Source organism: Electrophorus electricus, chromosome 5 (assembly GCF_013358815.1).
Source record: "Electrophorus electricus isolate fEleEle1 chromosome 5, fEleEle1.pri, whole genome shotgun sequence".
Lineage (NCBI taxonomy): Eukaryota > Metazoa > Chordata > Actinopteri > Gymnotiformes > Gymnotidae > Electrophorus > Electrophorus electricus.
In genome coordinates, this window is record NC_049539.1 from 11252396 (window position 1) to 11271839 (window position 19444).

The window sequence follows — 19444 nt, forward strand, 5'->3', positions numbered from 1 at the left end:
GAGGATTTGATTTCCATTCTCTGATCTGTTTTGCTGTTAAATACTATCAGATTTATATCTCCTCGTGCCAAACGAAACCGTAGAGACACCGGTTTGCCAAATAACACAAACTAAAAGAATAAAACATGAAAAAGGGCAACATTTATTCGGATGATGGACAAGCTGTACACACAAGCTTTTGGCGTTGTAAATGAAACGGCGGTTTGATGCCTGACGTTTACGCGTTTGCTTGCTCTGTCAGGGAAATCGCGCGGGATAGACGCGCTGGATGACCTTAAAGGAGAGCAAGACGATTAACCACGTTCCTCCATCTCATCAGCCTGGGAACTGCTAACATAGGTCTCCTTACAAGAGACGGGACACGCTCAAGGCAGCTTCCTTCTGTTCACAGGCGGGGCGGACGTTTCCTTCTATAGACTGGGTTTTATCAACCGATTAACAAATAAAATGTCTAAAATATATTGCTAGAGGGTCATGCGTGAAATATTAGTCTACTACAAATGAAACAGCCAGCTAACGTGACTTATTAATCAATGTATATATATAAATATATATATATATATATATATGCATGCGCTTGAAGAAATACACTACTGCCGAACTGCTTCACTGGCAGCTACTTACTGACGCAGATTGTGAAGTCAAAAAAAGACTGCCGGCAAGTAGCACCGTGCAATTTTAATTCCAACAGGCTTCATGAGTGCTGTTCTGTACTCTCCGAAGGTCATATGCTTCTACCTCGCAGTTCCGTGGACATGGCCAAATACTCGTGTGTTGTTTTAAACCACATATCTGAGAGTACACGAATAGAAATTACATCAAATGTCATGAACATGCCGACATTCTTAAAATTAGGATAACTATGCGCATATACGTTTTGCGGCAGTAACACCATGTTATGTGGAATGAATTTGTGTCGTAGTTAACATAAGTATCAGATGACTAACGCAGATAATTCTTGCCTCCACAATAAACGGATTAGATGAGAAAGTAAAAGGTTAACGGTGAAAGAAAACAAAGACAAAGATATAGCCGTATATTAAAACAATGACTGTCAAAAACCGCGGCCACGGTCCCTCCTCTGTGCCATTGTGGAAGCGAACAGGAAACACATTATGACGGGTACAGTATAAAACCAACAAGCAGAAGGAACAAAAGGGTTTCTGCGCTGCTGGCAGCGATAAACTTTTCCTCTTTTTTATTATCTCCTGTTTCTGCAAGTACACAACTCGCCTGCACTCTCAAAGTTGCTTGAAGACAACGGAGCAGTAATTTATGCTGTGCAATTATCCTGTGCAAACAAACCAGTTTCAAGGTGAAAATGAATTTTTCTTCTGTCATGCGTTCCTGATTTTGTTCAGTGTGCGTCGCCTGTACGCTTCGTTAGAAGGTGGAAGATGACTGGCATCTTAATTTTTGTCATTTGTGCTCTGGTTTAGCGCCGTCTCCTCGTGGCCTGACGTGGAGCAGTTACCTTCTAGGAAGATTTCTGTTCACTTCTTGCTAGGCAGAGGATTCACATGCGAACAGTTCCACAGCTGTAACATTCATGGTGCAATACATTTATCACATTACACAACATAAAATCTGTAATTTATTAACAACCATTTCATTGTTCTTAACATGATTGACAGTGACGCATATAAAAATACATTACACTGAGTTTACTCAAATAAATCGAATGCAACTACTACATAGTTCACATAAGGCTATATCCCATGATAAAAGAAAATTAATCTCAGTTTGAATTTAAGATGGCTACACACTGATGAAACATCTGTATGGCAGATCATCTTCACTTCTGTGATGGTGGTTTTGGATTGCACACGCACAGTGAGAGGAGCTTCAACAAGCCACTTCAAAATCAAGCCCAGGGTATTGCATTTACATTCTCACTGTAATAAAGCAGGGAAAAGGCACAAAACAATTCTTCCCACCACTTAAGGAGCAAAACACTTTAAACATCAAACATAAATATCGAATCAGCGGAATGTCACTTACCCAACCTGTTCACTTCAGTAAATATATCAGTACACATTTATTTACCACAGCCTTAACTGGATGACTTTAATCCTCCCCCAAACCTTAAACCAAAATTTAATTCTAATTCTACTCTTGCCTCGAACACTAACCCAAACCGAACTGTCAAATGACATTAATTTATATGGTTTATTATGATGAGAGCATCTGAAGGCCTTTCCACATTGCACTTTGTAAATAAAATATGACTAAATCTAGGGTCGAACAGTACTAGGGAAAAGTCACATTGCAATATTTTTGGGTTTTGTGATAAATACTCTATTGCAATATATTGCATCACACTGATAAACCCTTAATATGACATTAAAAGACTGGCCTGCATTATTTTGACCAAAATTATTTATTTTTGTTAGATTATGTGAGTGCTGTATTCTGTGCAATGTAAAACAGGCACAGAACACTCACTGGAAATATCTGATTGGTCAAGATCCTCCCAGCATACAAAACCCCCTACAACCCCCACACCTTGTGGTTTGTTAGAATTCATCTGCATATTGGAGCCATATACTCAACCACTGCAAACGCCAGTGTTACGATATTGATTACGAATCGACATCTTGTGCAGTCCTCACTCAAACTGTAATTAACGGCACATTCAAGTCTTTTGCCCAGCAGAAGTAAAACAATTTGGAGATAAAATTGAGTAGATAATGGATGTGGTTTATGATTTTATTTCTTATATTCAACATCTGAAGAAATATTCCAACGCTAAACACACACACTTCAATGAGAACAATAAGATCAAAGCCATAAACATGTATGCCTGGCCTGTGATCAGGTACCAAGAAGGCACAATAAGATGGACAAAAGAACTGGAAGATGTTGACATCAACAAACAACTCCTCACAATGCATGGGGCACTCCATCAAAGATCCAACATGTAAAAGCTATGTGAGCCAGAAGGAAGGGGGAAGGGCCTGCAAAGTTTAAGAACTACTTTCCAGGTTAAGACACGAAACATTCATGAATACATCCAAGCAATGGCCCCCAAGGATGAACAATTGAGGAAATGCCTCAGACAGATGGGAGACGTGGTCACCATGGAAGCAGAGGAGGTACCGTGGCAGGATAAACCCTTCCATAGAATGTACCATATACAGATAGAAGAGGAAGCTGACATAAGACAATCCTACCAATGGTTGGAAAAGACAAGACTGAATATCAGTATAGAGGCACTAATCATGGCAGTACAAGATAAAATACTAAGAACTGGGATGATCGATGCAGAGGGATATCACACCAGAGAACACCCAAGATTCAGATTGTGCAAACGAGCCTCTGAGATAATGCAGCACCTAGTACCTGGATGTAAAATACAGGCAAGGAAAGAATACACTGTTAGACACAACCAACTGGCAGGGATCATATACATTAATATATGCAAGGCACATATGAGCTGGTCACCCCCAAGTCTCCAAGGTACTTCAGAGAGTTGTGGAGAACAGCAATTCTAAGATCCTTTGGGACCTCCAGATCCAGAAAGATAAACAAGTACTGACAAACCAACCGAACCTTGTGATAGTGGACAAGATGCAGAAAACAGCTGTGGTTAAGAGACGTGGCAGTCTCAAGTGATGGAAACATCCAAAGGAAGGAATATGAGAGGGGAAAAATACCAGGAAAAAATAAGAATCAGAAAGGTCAACATCAAGGTTGTTCCATTGGTGACAGGGGCACTTGTGGCTGTTACCCTTAGCTGAAGTGGCTGCAGAAAGATCCCAGGAATGACAATATTATTCATTATACAAGTGCATAATCCTGGGAACTGCAAAAATAGTGTACTGCACCATCAGTCTGCCGAGTCTCTGGTAGAAGGTCCAAGTGTGTGGAAAAAAACCGACCCCCCCCCCCCCCCCCCCAAAAAAAGGGTTTTACACACACACACACACACTTATATATGTTACAAGGCTATAATATATACATCCTATGAGTTAGTGCCAGAATTTGAGTTTGTGCAACCCTATGAATTTGTACCACAAAGTTTAGGCAAAAGTTTAGTGGCCTTTGGTAGAATTTGACTCAAATGTTTTTTGGAGTATACGCAGGAAAAAAACCCTCATATTTGACAAATGGCCAGTTGTCTCTAATGCTGTTGATTTTAATGTGCTACACAGTCTTTTACTGATGGGAGAGTTAAAAAATGTGTGTTCATGATCTTGTGGCTGTGTGTCTTTTGCATGAACTATGGTAGAGTAAATGCCATCAGTGTCTGATCCCTTTCCTCTACCTCACATTGAGTGCATTTACATGCAATCTGATAACTACAGAAAATCAGATTTTGTCAGTAATCCGATCAATGTGTTTTCATGCACATGGGTAATCAGATAATGGGAAAAATAAGGGGTTTACATGAGTCAGACAATAATCCGATTCTTCTGACGTGACAAATTTCAAACTTCCTACCATGTTTTTTGTAAACATGGACCCACTTTACCAGCAAATATCCGGTTATGGTTTTGTGCATGCGCAAACTGAAAGAAATGAGGGTAAAAGGCACACGTGCTGAGAAATCTGATTACCAAGCTAAAATCCAGCTCTCTATATTGGATTTCCTAATCAGATTTCTAGGCCTTTATCCAATCTAAGAAATCTGAGTATGTTGTTTACATGACCATTTGAATAATCAGATAACTACAGAAATCCAATTATAATCAAATTATTAAGTGCATGTAAACACAATCATTGATGACCGGAACATTGAAAATGCCCAGATAGTCACTAAACTTCATTTGTTAAAAGGGCAACGTCAGGTGTCGGACACCTCGAGGGTCCAACTCTTGATCACTTTCCCCAAAATAGTTATGCCATTTGGGTACTCCTGTTACTTTCCAAAAGGTTGACTTGTATGGTTGTAGGTGATATAGCAGGATGTACAGCTAATCTAGATGATCTAGTCATCTATTCCTCCGCATGGGCACAACACCTGAAATTGTTGAAAACAGTAATTGGCAGAGTTGAAAAACTGTCACTTACCTTAAATATCACTAAGAGCAAGTTTGCTCAAGCTACAGTGACTTATTAATATGGTAGGCCATTACTAAAATTTTTTGGTGAAACCTGCATTATACATCCTCTTACTAACTTGTTAAGCCATTCTCAAGCTTTTGTGTTGGATACCAACTGCCTTTTGGCCTTTGAGAATGCAATCACTGTGTTGTGTGCTGTGTTGTGCACCTATTATAACAGCACCATATATTAACAAACCTTTTAAACTTGAGGTAGATGCCACTTCTGTAGATGTTGGGGCAATGTTACTACAAGAATTTGTGGATGACCTTAACCATCCTGTAGGCTACGCATCATAAATGATAGGTTTTTACAGCGCATGTACATTCAACACCAATGGTTAATACAATAGGCGGTACTGATTCAGGATTCTAATTTGATTATTTGTCGCAAAAGAGCAGTGGTATTTCAGTGGTTAAGGTACTTGTCTAGTAATCAGAATGTTGCCAGTTCAAGCCCTACTGCTGCTAAGTTACCACTGTTGGGCCCTGGAGCAAGACCCTTAATCCTCAATTACTCAAACTGTACTCTCTCATAATTGTAAGTTGCTTTGGATAAAAGTGTTAGCTAAATGCCATAAAAAGGGGGCTATGACAGTGCAGTCTTTCTCTCTCACATACGCATGCACTGAAATACTGGCATCATTTGTTAGGTACACCAAGAAAGGTGGTGTGTGAGAGTAGTTAGTTTTTCTTTAGATAATTATATAAAATTTTTGAGCAAATAAAATGCTTATTAATAATTCACCAAACAATCTGGAAATGTGATATTGCTAAATTATTTTAAACACATGTAGTTGTAAACATCCATGTACTGAGCCAAAAACGTTCCAAGGAAGTAAAAGGAAGATAACTTTAGAACTGTAAGTCTAATTAAATTTTAAACAATTTTAAATTACCCTGAAAACTGGAAAAAAAAAAAAAAAAAAAAAAAAAAAAGTTTTTTGAGGGTTTAGTGCTGGAATAGTCTTTCAATTTGCAAAATGGCTGGCTAGTTCATATCGTTTAAAGATTATGTGTCCAGTTTTAGCATCTCTGCAAGTGTGTAGGATCTGTAGTGTTATTGAGATCTTGGGTGGTAAGCCATGTTTTCAAGATCAGGCCTTTCCTGTGAGACACTCCGCTGCCACCCTTCCACTGAATATGACATCACTGACTGAGACACCGTCATAGGAAGCTCCAGTGAGTGTGAGTGGTAGTCCATGATCGCTGATATACCGCCTCATCATTTCTAAGGAAAAGAAAATGTCGCAATGATCTTTTTTTTTTTTTAAACATACCCACAATTCGAGTCAAATATTTGGACACGTTAGTGAACGCGTGATTTTAGTGCCACAGCTAAGAAGTGCTCAGCATATGTGGGAAGTTGTTCCAAGACTACTGAAAAAAGCGTGGCTACTTTGAAGAGTTAAAACATTTATTTATGAAGCACTATATTGGTCAGTTTGGCAGTCTATTATTTTAAAGTGTGGAAAATAGGAATAAAAATCAGCTGTGTGTAAACTTTTGACTATATTGTTATTTTGGACTTTTGAACTATATCTCTCAAACTGCCAGTGAAGACAGATCAGATTTATGAGTGCAAAAACGACAATAAAAACAATGATTTATTAATAACAAAATCAGCTTACCAAGTCTTTTCCAGTGTCCGACATGGTATTGTGGAATGCAGTTCTAAAAAGACAAAGTAAATAAACAAATGAATCAAGAAACATGTTGAAAACTAGTGGCAGTGTTTGGATATTTTATAGTGAACCACATGTTATTTGGTATCAGTTGTGTTCCTGGGCTTCCAAGCACGCTCTCTCATCATGTAACCTGCGTGCAGAGACACTGAGGTCAGTGTCACACAGGACTTACTCACACACATGGAACACATGCATCTCCAAAGCCACAAAACAATGACTCATCTTCCACTGAAAGGCCTCCACCCAGAGCAGCTTTCTGAATATTTGTACAAGTGGAATACTTGCGATTCAGAACAAAAGTAAATATGTAAGTTTTGAGCAAAAGGAAAAAAAGAAGAAAAGAAAAGAAAAAACCCACAGACAGCAAAAAAATCTCTGTTGCACACAGGTCACTTCTCAGCATATGTTGTCCTTTGTGTACTGCAAATGTGAGTCAGTTGGAGTGTGAAAAGTGAACAGCTTGCTATCCTCCACGGTCTCCACTGTCACTGCTCGGCGCCCTCTAGTGGTGTGACCCCCCATCTGCCCTCCTGCTAAGGTGAGGAGGTGAGGAGTCATGGTTTCCATGGAGACAGAGGACATGAAGCCTTCTAGCATCAGGGATTCTTTACCATTCTTAGCCATGAGCACATGCAGTCCAATCACATATCATATGCAAATGTACTGAATCAGGTAGTGTTGCATGCAAATCTACAATCTTTTCAGTTTCAGTGAACTGAAACACTTTATGCAACTATTCACCATCCTGTTATCCAGAGCATTTTTTTTTCTTAACCTGCTTGAATTTGACAGAACGCAATCTCACCTCTCCAGGAAAAATGAATAGGCACATATAGGTTTCACTCTGCTCTCACGATCGATAGTAACAATGTCCTAGCTAGAACTCTGCAACGAGGCTCATTAATATGGTATTTCATTTACCCTTATTCTGTCAAACTGAATAGAAACAACTGCCTCCCCTTCCACCCAACTGACACTCTGGAGGAGGAACCCGGTTATGGAAATCCTCTAACCATCCAGTCATCTGCTCAGGTTCATATGAGCAGTGTTTTTTCACCTCAGCCTTCAAGGACTGAGGGGAATGCCGCGGATAGGACTGTGAAAGTGTAATAATGGCATGAAGCAGGAAAGACAATGGAGGCCACCTGGTGGCCAGTAGAGGAATGACAAATCAAATTTTGACAGTACTGAAGTGCTGAGCAGTTGACAATGAATGAAACCAAATAAAAAGATTTCATTACTACAGTATTGCCTGTTTTTAGCAATGAGTAATATTAGAAATAATGAGGGAAGCATTTGTCTTATAAAATTAGTAATGACACACAAGAATATCACTTATTTAAAATATCACCTTCAAAAGTATAGCTTTTCAACTCACAGTGCTATTTTGTCAACAGCAGGAAAACAACACACACTTTCTTTTATTTCCCATGCATATACATTATTTATAAGCTAGACTGCATGTGTAAGTCAGATAGATTAGACCTGTGCTTCACTTCTATTGTTTTGGTCAGATTTCTGCACAACAACATTGATTCATTTAATCAGAAAATTAAGCTCTTCAAGAGTCTGAGGTGGGCTGGAGAGAATTAGAGAGAGAGAGAGTACCTTAAGTACGGCAGCTTTGCTCCATGATGGTGTGGCTGTGATGCCAAGGTGTGACCTCAAGACCCTGCTGGCTCGATCCAGCAGCACCTGCTCCTTCACCTCTCCTGGATGACCAAACGTCTCCTCAAACCAAGCACCTCCCATCATAACCTTTTACACACACACACACACACAAAGATAATTAGACTGAAATAAAAGATAGCAGATGGTTTGGACCAAAATTAGGCACAAGATACAACTTGATATTCTAATACACGTTCAACGCATTAAATTAGTAAACAGTTAATCAAGTTATTTTTCTGAATTATTAAGATTCTTTAGCTAATGATCTTTATTCTGAACATCACTGAAACACCTCAAGGTTGCTTTGGACTATTCTCCTAGTGATTTCCAATCAAAGTCCCCATACAAATTTGTGTATGTGTAGCTCTTCGGTTAACCACCAACCAATCTATGGGTACTTCTGTTTTACTTCACTGTCTCACCAGTTTGACAGTGTATGACTACTGTGTTCTGGAGCCCTAAGCAATAAATAAATAATGGTTTAAGAGGAGGAGAGGTGAATTATTTAGGGGCTTTTCAGACCGGGGGGGTGGGGGGGGCAGATGTCTGGGTGGAGAGCACACATTGCTGCAGGTTATTTTTGTCTTGTTCATAATGTTCCTAACAGCAAGGGTGGAGCTGCTTTGTTTGCTCATGAACACTTTGTTTAGCACTCTTGCTTTTTTACCAGATGGAGTCCTATGGAGGGGAGCTAGCTGAATGTGTGTTTGACAGCATGCGGAAGAATCTGCCTTGATTCCATGCGTTTGACCTTGTTATTCCTCACTGCAATGTACTTTCAACATCAATATCTGGAACACTCAAATTTAGTAAAATACAATTTATAATATTTACAAATTTTCAACAGTGATTATATTTGGCATGGAAAACGAACATGTTTTGTGGTCAGAGATTTTTCTGAGAGCACTAAAAGGCATTCTTCTCTGTGTTCAGAAGCAACATTATTTAATGATTCTATGTAATCCATCGTACAAAGCCTTTGCATTTTCTACAGTTACTTTACTACACAGTACAGTATCACAATATAATTTACATGCCTCTTATATACATTTTCCAAATGTTAATTTGATAAGCTATCTTTGATTAAACAGTAGGCTTCTAAAGTCAGCAGCCATCCATTGTGTGTAAGACAAAATGTTTCCTATAAGCACCCTTATATTATCTTACGCTGGGCGACAATAGTGTGGCTCCTCGTCAACAAGGATAAATTATTATTATTATTAAATAATTCAAACACAGAGTAATTAAATTATGAAATGACTGCATATTCACCTTTGTTGCAGCAAGCCGACCTAATAAACCTGACACTCAAATTCATCTTTTAATATTCATCATTAATAAATCTATATCCATTCATCCATCCATCTATATAGGTATATATAGTAAATACACAAGGTTTGCAGAGAAACAGAATCTTGCAAAGTGCTTCTGAAGTTCCAGGAGGAGGAACCAGATTATATTAGAAAAAGAAGGTGTGTAAAACATAACATTCCACGGGGGGTCTTAACTTCCAAAAGTGTAGCTCAGCTCTTTTTCTTTGAGTTTCCTAACTTAATTAATGTGATTAATGCAATGTCCATTAGCATTAACACACCTTGGCACTGGAAATGACAAATCCTTAATTCTGATGGTCATGGACATATGTATATATGCATACACCATTAAAACAAGCAAATATTTTGCAAATTCATAAATATTTACCCATTGTTCAGCATTTGGTTGAACCACCTCTCATAGCCTCTACTGCCAGTAATCTCATAAGAGAAGTCTCCATTAATTTTGCATCACATTATGAAGAAAGTTTTGCCCATTCCCCTCTGCAAAACTGCAAGTTCTGCCAGTTTAGTTGGAGAGCAGCAGAGAGGAGCAATTTTAAGTTCTCGCAACAGATGTCCAGTTGGACTGAAGTCAGAACTCTGAACAGGCCTTTTAAGAACATCAACTTTCTTCATTTTAAGTCATTCCAGTGTTGCTTTGGGTCACTGCCTGGTTAAAATGAGAACTTCCAGTATGAGCTTTGTGGAAGAGGTGGGAATATGTTTGTATGCAGGATTTCTCTGTATCGTGCAGCATTCATCTTCCCATCAATCCTGACCAGACTGCCAACACCTGCTGCTGAAAAGCATCCCCCTACCATGATGCTACCATAGCCATGTTTGATTTCTGGCTAACATGAAGTGTTAGATTTATGCCAAACATATCGCTAAGTATTTAAGCCAAAAAGTTCCATTTGAGTCTCATCACCTTCTGCCTCATCTTTGGAGTGTCTTCCACATGACTTTTTGCAAATATGTTTAGGAACTCTTTTTTTTCTTCCCCCCCTTTGCAAGGACTTCTTCCTTGCCTTTCCTCTATAAAGGCCCTTGTGCAACAGCCGGGAAATTGCTGATGCCACAGCCACTGACTTCAACATTGCCAGAGTAAGACATACAGTATAAGTGCACTTCTTGTTCAGTGAGGTTTAAAGGGGTGAGCTGACCTTGGCAGTGTGCCTGCAGCTTCATATTTTTTCTACTACTTGAGCGCCGATGTATATTCACTGCCTGAGGTGGTTGTGTATCCTTCCCCAGATCTGTTTCTCTCTATGATTATATCACTGTCACTCTGTAGTTTTTATTTTGGCTGGAGTTACAGAGTCATCTCCATACTATAGGATCTTTTCATGGAGTAAATGAAATTAGGTGATTCATGAAAGCCTAAAGTCTTATCTTTAGAAAGGGTATACTTCCCTCACAATAACAAGGAACATTTTTAGCTCTATTTATATGCTAAATGGTTGTGGCCTTTTTATTGTGATTTGACATGAATGCTGTTCTGGAAATTTACTTTGTTGTATTTTAAAAGAACAATGTTAGGAAATGAAAAACGTTAGGGCACTAAATACTATTTTAAAGCAATGTTTGAATTTATATGAATATTAAGGGTGTACAAAATGTACTGAAAAAAAAAAATTAAAATGTAAAGTATTACTGATACTTCCCTCAGTCTGTCATGTGCTATATAATTCTGGTTTTTGTATTGTTTATACTTAGCCACTTTTTGTAATTGTAAGAAAATGTACATTTTGAGCCCAAACATTGTGTAATGTATATAATTAGAGATCTGTAGAAGCAATATTTTTAAACACAGAAATGATTGGAAATCAAATGGAATTTTGAATTTGGCACTAAAAATATTTTTGACATAAAAAGGAGTGCAGGATTAAAATATATTCAGATTAAGAGACCGAGAGAAGACCATTTTCCGATATCTTCTCAAGGTTTGAGAGTTGATTGTTTTCTGCTACAACAATTGTAATTATGCGAAGAATATTCACTCTGTGATTGAGAGAAGATTATCATTTCAGATATTACAGCTGTACTTTTATTTCTTCACTGTATTCTTAAATTTTTCTTTAAATTCTTACATTTTTCCTTGCTTTCATTTCCTTTTAACTGTCTTTGCAATAGCAATTGAGGTGCTACATATCAGGAATGTTCTGATGCTTTTATTCCTTTTTGTCTCAATCACTTTAATTTCTACTCATTTTTAATAATGTTTTTTTGTTCTTATATTTTATCCCATTTCTGTCTCATTTTTTATTCTCGTTTTTTTTTTTGTATTTTCTCATTTATAAAGCATTTATATAAAACTATAGTTTATTTACAGTATAAATATAGTATAAAATAAAACTATAAATCTATATAGATAAACCTGCCTTGCTTCGATAATTTGTTAGGTCATGCCATCACCTGGCTTAATCTTTGAATTAATGTGCAATGAATGTGCCATGTTAATGGGAAGATGTATTTAAGAACACAAGAGCAAAGAGTTTTGTATAAGCATGCATTTACGGGAATCAACGTGTTATTTGATAGTTGATTTTAGAAATCTGAAAAATACTCTTTACAAACGAAAAACTGGGCAAAAAGTTTTAAATACCTGTAAACACTATTTTCTTGGGTGCCTATCAGGAAGGAAGCATATATTTCTTTAAATGAAGAAAGTGGAAATAGTGTAAATTCTTCCAAACCTCTGGTTTTGGCTACTTTTTAAAATATCTTCCTGTCCAAATGAGGTCACACAGCTTCAATTACACTGAGGGCAGGACCTTGTACTGCCCATTCTGTAAGTGCATAGATAAAGGGTTCAACTGTGTTTCAAATGTGTTTGAAGTCGTTATCATGTCAAAACGGCACCGCAGGAGCTGCTGCAGGCAGAATTCCACCTGTTCTTTCCACTGAAGAACACACACACTAAAAGGTTTTACGTTTTATTGTATTATTGCTTGATTTAGAGTGTTTTACATGCAAATAAACACTTACTGCCCAGATAATTGACAAATTTCATGGGTACCGCAAGTCCTACTTGGATAGGAATACATTATCAGGGGGACGTCTGTTAATTTATCTGCATTTACCATTAGGTATTTAAGGAACTTGCAATAATGGAGTGAGTCATTATTTATAGAAAACTAAAAGCTGATAATATTGTGCATGTGTCATTATAAAGTAATGCTTTATACCTGCGATTATAATCACCCTTTTAAATCAGCCTGCAGGATCTCATTTTTTTATTAATCCTATTTTCTTTTTCCTCCTGATAATGCTCCTCCAGGTACCATTTACAGTTTAAATTGTTCCACCCAGATTAAATAAATGGTTGCGGGACTCCTCGAAAGCATTGGTTTCCATTTTGCAATTCAGAAAGTGTTTAATATTTTGGGGAGGCTGATAAGCATGCTACTAATTATGCTACTAATTATGGAAAGAATCAGCAGTCAGACTTTTTTTTTTTAATAACATCTGCTTGGAAAATCATAGACATGTGTATCTCGACATGATTACAATTATCAGATAGTTGCTGCAAAAAAAGTATGTAATTTGGCCTGTAATTTTCTCAGAGGACAAGATGATCCATAAAAAATTAAAGAACACCTGAAAAATTGCCCCAGGTTGTATTTAAATAAATTCCCTCCGAATTAGGCTTTCACAGTACTGCATGTAGTCATAAAAAACACAAGGCGGATTGAGGTTAGTCTCCCTGTCAGTCTGTTGTAAGTGCTCTAGTACTGAAATTGTGTCTGTATACAAGTATTGCAGAGTTTTGAATGCTGTGTGTGCTCTCTCACTATCAGTCTGTTTGTAGGCTCTCTTCAGTGGTTGTGCGCATGTCAGAGTTGCATGAGGATGAAATTCTGCCCCTATCCCAGCCATCTCAGACACACAAACACCGTTGTTTCCCTCCCCGTAGGCTCCCACGTTCACATGCCATTTTTCACCATATAAATGATAGTACGTTCACTCATTTGATATAGCAGGACACAAATATAATGCATAACGCTGAAAAATTTACACATTTGTCCTTACACTTTATTACTCAATTTGTGTGTGAATGTACATGGTCTTACTGTCAATCTGGTGGTAGGGTCTCCTCTCCGGTTGTGTTGTGGGAATGGGACAGAGTCATACACAACCCCCAACAGCCCAAGATCCTCTGAGGAGGGCACCAAGTGCCCAAAACCCTGCGTGCGTGCGCATGCACGCACACACACAGACAGATCATTTACTCACATGGACAGAATTCTGTGATTCAAATTGCAATTATGCCATTCTGAGGGGTAGTGTTGAGAGTTCTAACCTTTACAGGCAGCACCGATCCCTCAAACTCCAAGTTCACCATGGCAACAGTCACTGTGGGGATTGCTCGCAGTTGTTCTGACAGTGAATGGGCAGCAGGGGGCAACAGCAATGCTAAAGCTACATACAAACCAACCAAGATAGGTTATTTACTCTTACCCATTTTGCTCTAAATGTGTACATCTGAGAGTTCTAGCTGAATTTTTACCTGATGCAGGTACAGCAGAAATCACGTGGTCAACTTTTAACGTTGCCCCATCCTCCAGTTTAATCTGTTACAGCAATCACAAAATATACCAAAGTCACAAGACTTAATGTTGTCCTCGAAATCTATCTGGAGTTCTCCTGGGTATCTAACGCAAAGTGAAGTGTAAAGATTAATCTGCCACAAATCAACTAATTTGATTGGCTTAATTAGCTTTATCAAGATGCTAAATTAAAATGGAAATGAGACTAACCTGCACCCACTACCTTAAAACATACTCTCACCTCCCACCCGCCAGGTTTGCGGCTCAGACTCTTCACAGGTGTGTTCTGGTGGACCTCAACCCGCTCTTTCCCCCTCAGCACTTCATGCAGGGTCTCAGGCAGAGCCTGCATGCCCCGCCTCAGAGACCACTGCGCCCAGCGTTCTTTCTGTGCCCTCTGTGCCAGCTCAGAGGGGACCACTGGAAGGCCCTTCTCTAGTACACAGGACAGAGAAACAAACCAGTCATTCTACTGTTCATGTTTCATAAACATACAAGATATTGTATAGAAATTATGATAAGTCAGACTACTGAAAAGAGCACCTCACTCATAAATTCTAACATCTAACAATTAGTATAAACGAATAGGAACCAGGTAGTATGAGTTGCCACTAATGTTAATTTACAACTGGCTGCATTATCATTTTTTAACTAATATGTTGTCTTAGTGAATTAGGTGTAGAATGCTGCAACAGGTGGACAACACTCACCAGAGCCCATAAGCTTGCCCATGAGCATGCCCAGTAGGACAGAGCCCCAAGCCTGCTCTGCACTGTAGAGTGAATGGAAGCAGGAACGCACACTTAGCTGCCTGCTGTCCCCTGCAAACACCCCACGACACACGCTGTCTATGGCTATATCTGCCAACTACACACACACACACACACACACAGGATACAATCCTTTTTCGTAGTTGGTCGTGATGGTGATGCAAATTCTGAAGAAATTATGGGATGCTCACTGCTAGAGCCCATTTGTGACCCATGTTGTGCCTACTCACCTCAGAGCCCAGTCTCCTGGACACAAATGCATGCACACACTCGTCCTCCTGCTTCCCTTTACTAACCAGAACTTCCTTTAGCACGCTGAGAATTATGGGACGTGAAAAGGGGGGCACCGTGTGCACCACCCCACTGAGAATGGGGAAAGAGTGGGGAGAGAAGTGGAGGACGATGAAGGAAGTTCTCAGTGGTAATGTGGATATGCTGAAGAGATGGAAGACTGAGGCTGAAACCTACCTGAGGCTAGAGGGCATTCTGTGCAGCTGACCATTCACATAGAGGAAACGGTTCTTAGATGCCACATGGTCATGGGGAACTGCAAGTATCTCCCTCTCAAGCCCCAACTCAGAGAGCTGTAGATCAGAGCAGAGAAAGCCAGTAAAGTCCAACAGCAAATCAGTTCATGTTCAACAAACACACCCTGAGGACACAGAGTGCCACTACATACAAGGATACTATTTAACATGACAAATTGTTAGAGATTATTATATTTATTTCAAAACCATATATATTAAAAGCATTGCTACTTACAGTACCTTAAAGAAGTAAAATTGCTCTGTTTTATTGTGAATTTTCAGATACCCTGCAGAAGAAGCTCTGACCCAGCAGACCCTACTGACACTAAAGTAAATGATATGTAAATGAAGACAAGACCACCACGCATTGCCCTACACTGAAATAGAAATACCATGTTTAAGGTGTTCTGTCCTGCTGGACCAAAAGGCCGCACCCCGCGTGGTCCATGCTCAAACACGGCTCCGTCTTCCCTCCGTGTTGAACGCAGCCATCCTCCACACCTCCCAGTCGCTTCCAGGAGCACCACCTACAGAAACAGAAAGAGAGCAGTAGCGTGATGAGGACAGTGGTGGCTGTAAGGTGTTAACTAGTGTTTTCACACTGACAGGTTCCTCTGCAATGTTACAGCTCTGCAAACACTTTGCTGTTCAACAACCCCAAAATGCCAGGTCCAAGCAATCGACAGGTGAAGTGCATATTCAAAATGATGCCATTTTTGCCAATTCTGAGCATGCTAAACTTTCAAGCAACTAATGTGTCTGGTCTACTTTAATTCACAACAGATTAAGAACTGAAAACAGACCAGAGCGGTCCATGCGAAAGTGCCCAATGCTCTTCAGGTCTGCAGTGCTTACCTTGGAGACCTGTGAGCTCTTGCTGAGGTAATAGCAAGCGGAGAGGCCTCCTATCCCGCCTCCAAGCACGGCTACAGCCTTCTGCATTCAGGACTGTCTCCTCCTGCTCCTGCAAACACAAGAGTTCACAATCAACACATTCTAGGAAAGCACTAAGGAACTTTTCATTAGGACATAGGACATCCCCTAGTCATTATGCAGCCTGTTAAACCGAACCTGTTTTGAGTCATTCCAATCTTTAGAAATTATAAATATAATATAAATCACTCACAGTAATATATTACATTGTATTATTAAACTTCCATCCCCAAGGCTCGAAACGACTACACAGTGTACTCTAGTAGCTTACTAGTTAAGTTATTGCCTGGTGCGCTACATCCGTTATAGTAGGCTATAAAATAGCAACAGGGTGGGTCCCTGATAAGGTGACAGTTGTGTTTTTATCGGGTGAAGCATGGTGACTTTTTTTACACGCAATAAATGTAGGTTTGACATTTGTGTGTGAAATAATGAAAAAGAAAAAACCGGCGGAACTAACCAAGAAAACATGAAAGCAGTTAGCAATAACATTCTCATAGCTGCGCAAACAGTTAGCTAGTTGTTATAAATTTGAAATCCTGTTTTGAGTGATCTAGCTAGCTAGCCATCAAGGTAGACGCACCCCCAAAAAATCTAATTAGGACTGGCTAGCAAAATTTAGAGCAATTACCTATTAAAAATCTAAACTGGGTAGCTAGTCAGCTAAGTATCTAGCTTAGCTTAGCTAGCTACTTATTAAACACTTCTGATTAGTTAACAAGCTGTTACCAAGATAACTAAGCTAGCAGCTACCAGCTAGATAGCTACTTAAATGTAAAGTATAAAGCTGAGGATACTTAACTACTCGAGGAACTAAAAAAGTTCACGTTACAACGCACAGTTTCAACATTCAATAACCGCACCACTACAGTAGTCACTGTTTTATAGACAAAATATGAACAAAAAAAATTACCTGTACTTGCCTTATAGTGAAATTTTAAACAGCAGCGTATCTAAAACACCAAGTTCAAAACAAGCCTCGCCTACTGACAAATCGAGGCGATAAGCTTTGTGGGTGAAACGTGCTTTACCGCCAACTGCTGTCGTGGAGCAAACATCAAACCTCGGATCAAACCAAAAGCCCGAAATTAAACCATAAAGTCAAGAAATGTACATACTCTGAAACGTCCCTAAATGAACGCTTCCAAGTACTGTTCTATTTGACTCCAAGATGTGCACTTATTTATGCTTTGCTGTTTTACGCATTATATTAGTGAATGAAATCGGTTGCATTGCGAAGAAAGAAAACACAATAGAGAGACTGACTTTTCCATTAGGACCACTGCACCCGGGTACCACCGGCTTTTAGGAAAAATACGTTGTAGCTCTGAAACTACTAAACACGCGCAGCCTAAAAGAATAATCTAGTGTTGCTGGTAAAATCTTGTGCAGGTATAATTATAAATATTAACCACTAGAGGACAGCAAATGACAATTAGTTATTTTGCAGTTACAAACTACAGCATAGGTCTATAATTTCCCCAAACGATTGATATGTCTGAATTGTAACACATGTATGACATGTAGGACAAGTCTAAGCATATAGGAAATGTATAGGCCTATGTGGGTAGATGTTTTCTCTCTTAAAAGCATGGTTGGTAAAGTCATGGGTAAGGGCTAATTACAAATGACTAAATATGACCATGTGTATATGAGCGTGTGTGTGTGTGTGTGTGTGTGTGTGTGTGTGTGTGTGTGTGTCTATCCCTCCTAGGGCTCTCTGTGTTTGTATCACAGAGGCTAATGGAGCGTGCTAATTTAATCCTGTATGTTACAAAGGGTCCCTGGTTCTCCCTGGAGCTAGGGAGACAGTTTCAGTGCCATGACTTCCACACACACACACACACACACACACACACACACACACACACACACACACACACACACACACACACACACACACACACAATTTAGGGAATCAAGAGTATTTGGGTGTAGCAGGGTTTAGGGAGGCATTCACACTATACAGCAATACACAGACTGGTGATAGCGCCAACAGATGAGTCAGATTTTTTTTATAGATACATAGCCTTTTGATTTTGCAGAGAGCTGTATATTTTTAGAGTGTGTTTCATTGAAAAAGGCAGGTGCTTTCAGTTGAATTGAGCACACATTGACACTCCTCACACGTACACTCTCATTCTCAGTCCTAATGAACTCTGTAGCTGGGTTTTACTCACTCTGCTGCTCCTATTGTTCCATGGCATTTTCTTGTGTTTCTCTATTGCACTTATTACCATTTTCTTTTGAGTCCTGCTTGGCTCTCCATGACACAAACTGAACTGAAATGCTAAAGGATATTTATCCAGGAGAGGTGTCTGTGTTCTTCATACAGCACCATTCTGGTTCATTACATGAATGTGATGTGCAGGCAGTACAGAAAAAAGAGTGAAAAGTAGAAGTAAACAAGGTGTCAAACAGATGGGATATTGTAATGAAGTTTGCGTTAAGTCAACACAAGTTGACTTCTGTGATAGTTACCCTCTTAGCTATTTTCAAGTTTTGTTTTTCATCTTATTCCAGAATAAAATAATGTGTTTTAGGACTTTTGCATTTACTTGCTAGTGTCTTATTATTATTGGGTATGGATCTCCTATAACAGCACATCACTCAGCTGGGTGTGTTTATTTTATTATTGCAAACAGTTGTCCTGATCCCCTGCAGGCCTCTGGGGTAAAGGCCACTTCCAGAGCTCCTGGTCTGGATTACCTTCATCTTGCTCACCAGGCCACATTGAAATTCTGTTCATCCATCTGCATATACCACTTTTAGCATAATGACTGGGGTTCAGCGTAGTCTGTATGGCTTCCCTGTGCTTTCAGTATACCAGCTCACTCTTGTGTATGCTTATATTGGTGATGGGCTGATGGAATTGCAGGTCAGGCTGGAAGGCGGCGGGGTCGCAGGGTGCAGGTCTCGGTTGTGTGATGTCGCTATGTCCTGG

The 19444-nt window shown here is 39.4% G+C and overlaps 1 protein-coding gene across 4 annotated transcripts; it reads right to left on the reverse strand.

The window, feature by feature from the left end:
* Positions 1–1598: 1598 nt before the first annotated feature.
* ppox (protoporphyrinogen oxidase) lies at positions 1599–17499 on the reverse strand. Of its 4 annotated transcripts, none has more exons than XM_027005399.2 (13): positions 17414–17499; positions 16423–16531; positions 15960–16094; positions 15509–15624; positions 15271–15403; positions 14981–15137; positions 14512–14705; positions 14231–14294; positions 14024–14142; positions 13794–13907; positions 8342–8491; positions 6677–6719; positions 1599–1895 (listed from the first exon to the last, which is right to left on the reverse strand). In XM_027005399.2, exons 2-13 carry the CDS (start codon positions 16507–16509, stop codon positions 1885–1887), a joined length of 1323 nt encoding a protein of 440 aa, XP_026861200.1. In that variant the 5' UTR covers positions 16510–16531; positions 17414–17499; the 3' UTR covers positions 1599–1884. The 4 variants fall into 4 exon arrangements, with proteins under 4 accessions (XP_026861200.1, XP_026861199.2, XP_026861197.2 ...); XM_027005398.2 differs by lacking the exon at positions 1599–1895 and adding an exon at positions 5596–6276 and having other exon boundaries at positions 14024–14100; XM_027005396.2 differs by lacking the exon at positions 1599–1895 and adding an exon at positions 5596–6276.
* Positions 17500–19444: the final 1945 nt, after the last annotated feature.

Bases quoted from the DNA above. Each gene is read 5' to 3' on its own strand.
- ppox (XM_027005396.2), bottom strand. From the start codon at position 16,509: ATGCAGAAGGCTGTAGCCGTGCTTGGAGGCGGGATAGGAGGCCTCTCC. The intron at 14,706-14,980 runs GTGAGTGTTGTC...CCTGTGTACTAG, and splicing joins GGGCAAGCTTATGGGCTCTG to AGAAGGGCCTTCCAGTGGTC. The intron at 6,277-6,676 runs GTAAGCTGATTT...TCTTTTCCTTAG, and splicing joins CGGACACTGGAAAAGACTTG to AAATGATGAGGCGGTATATC.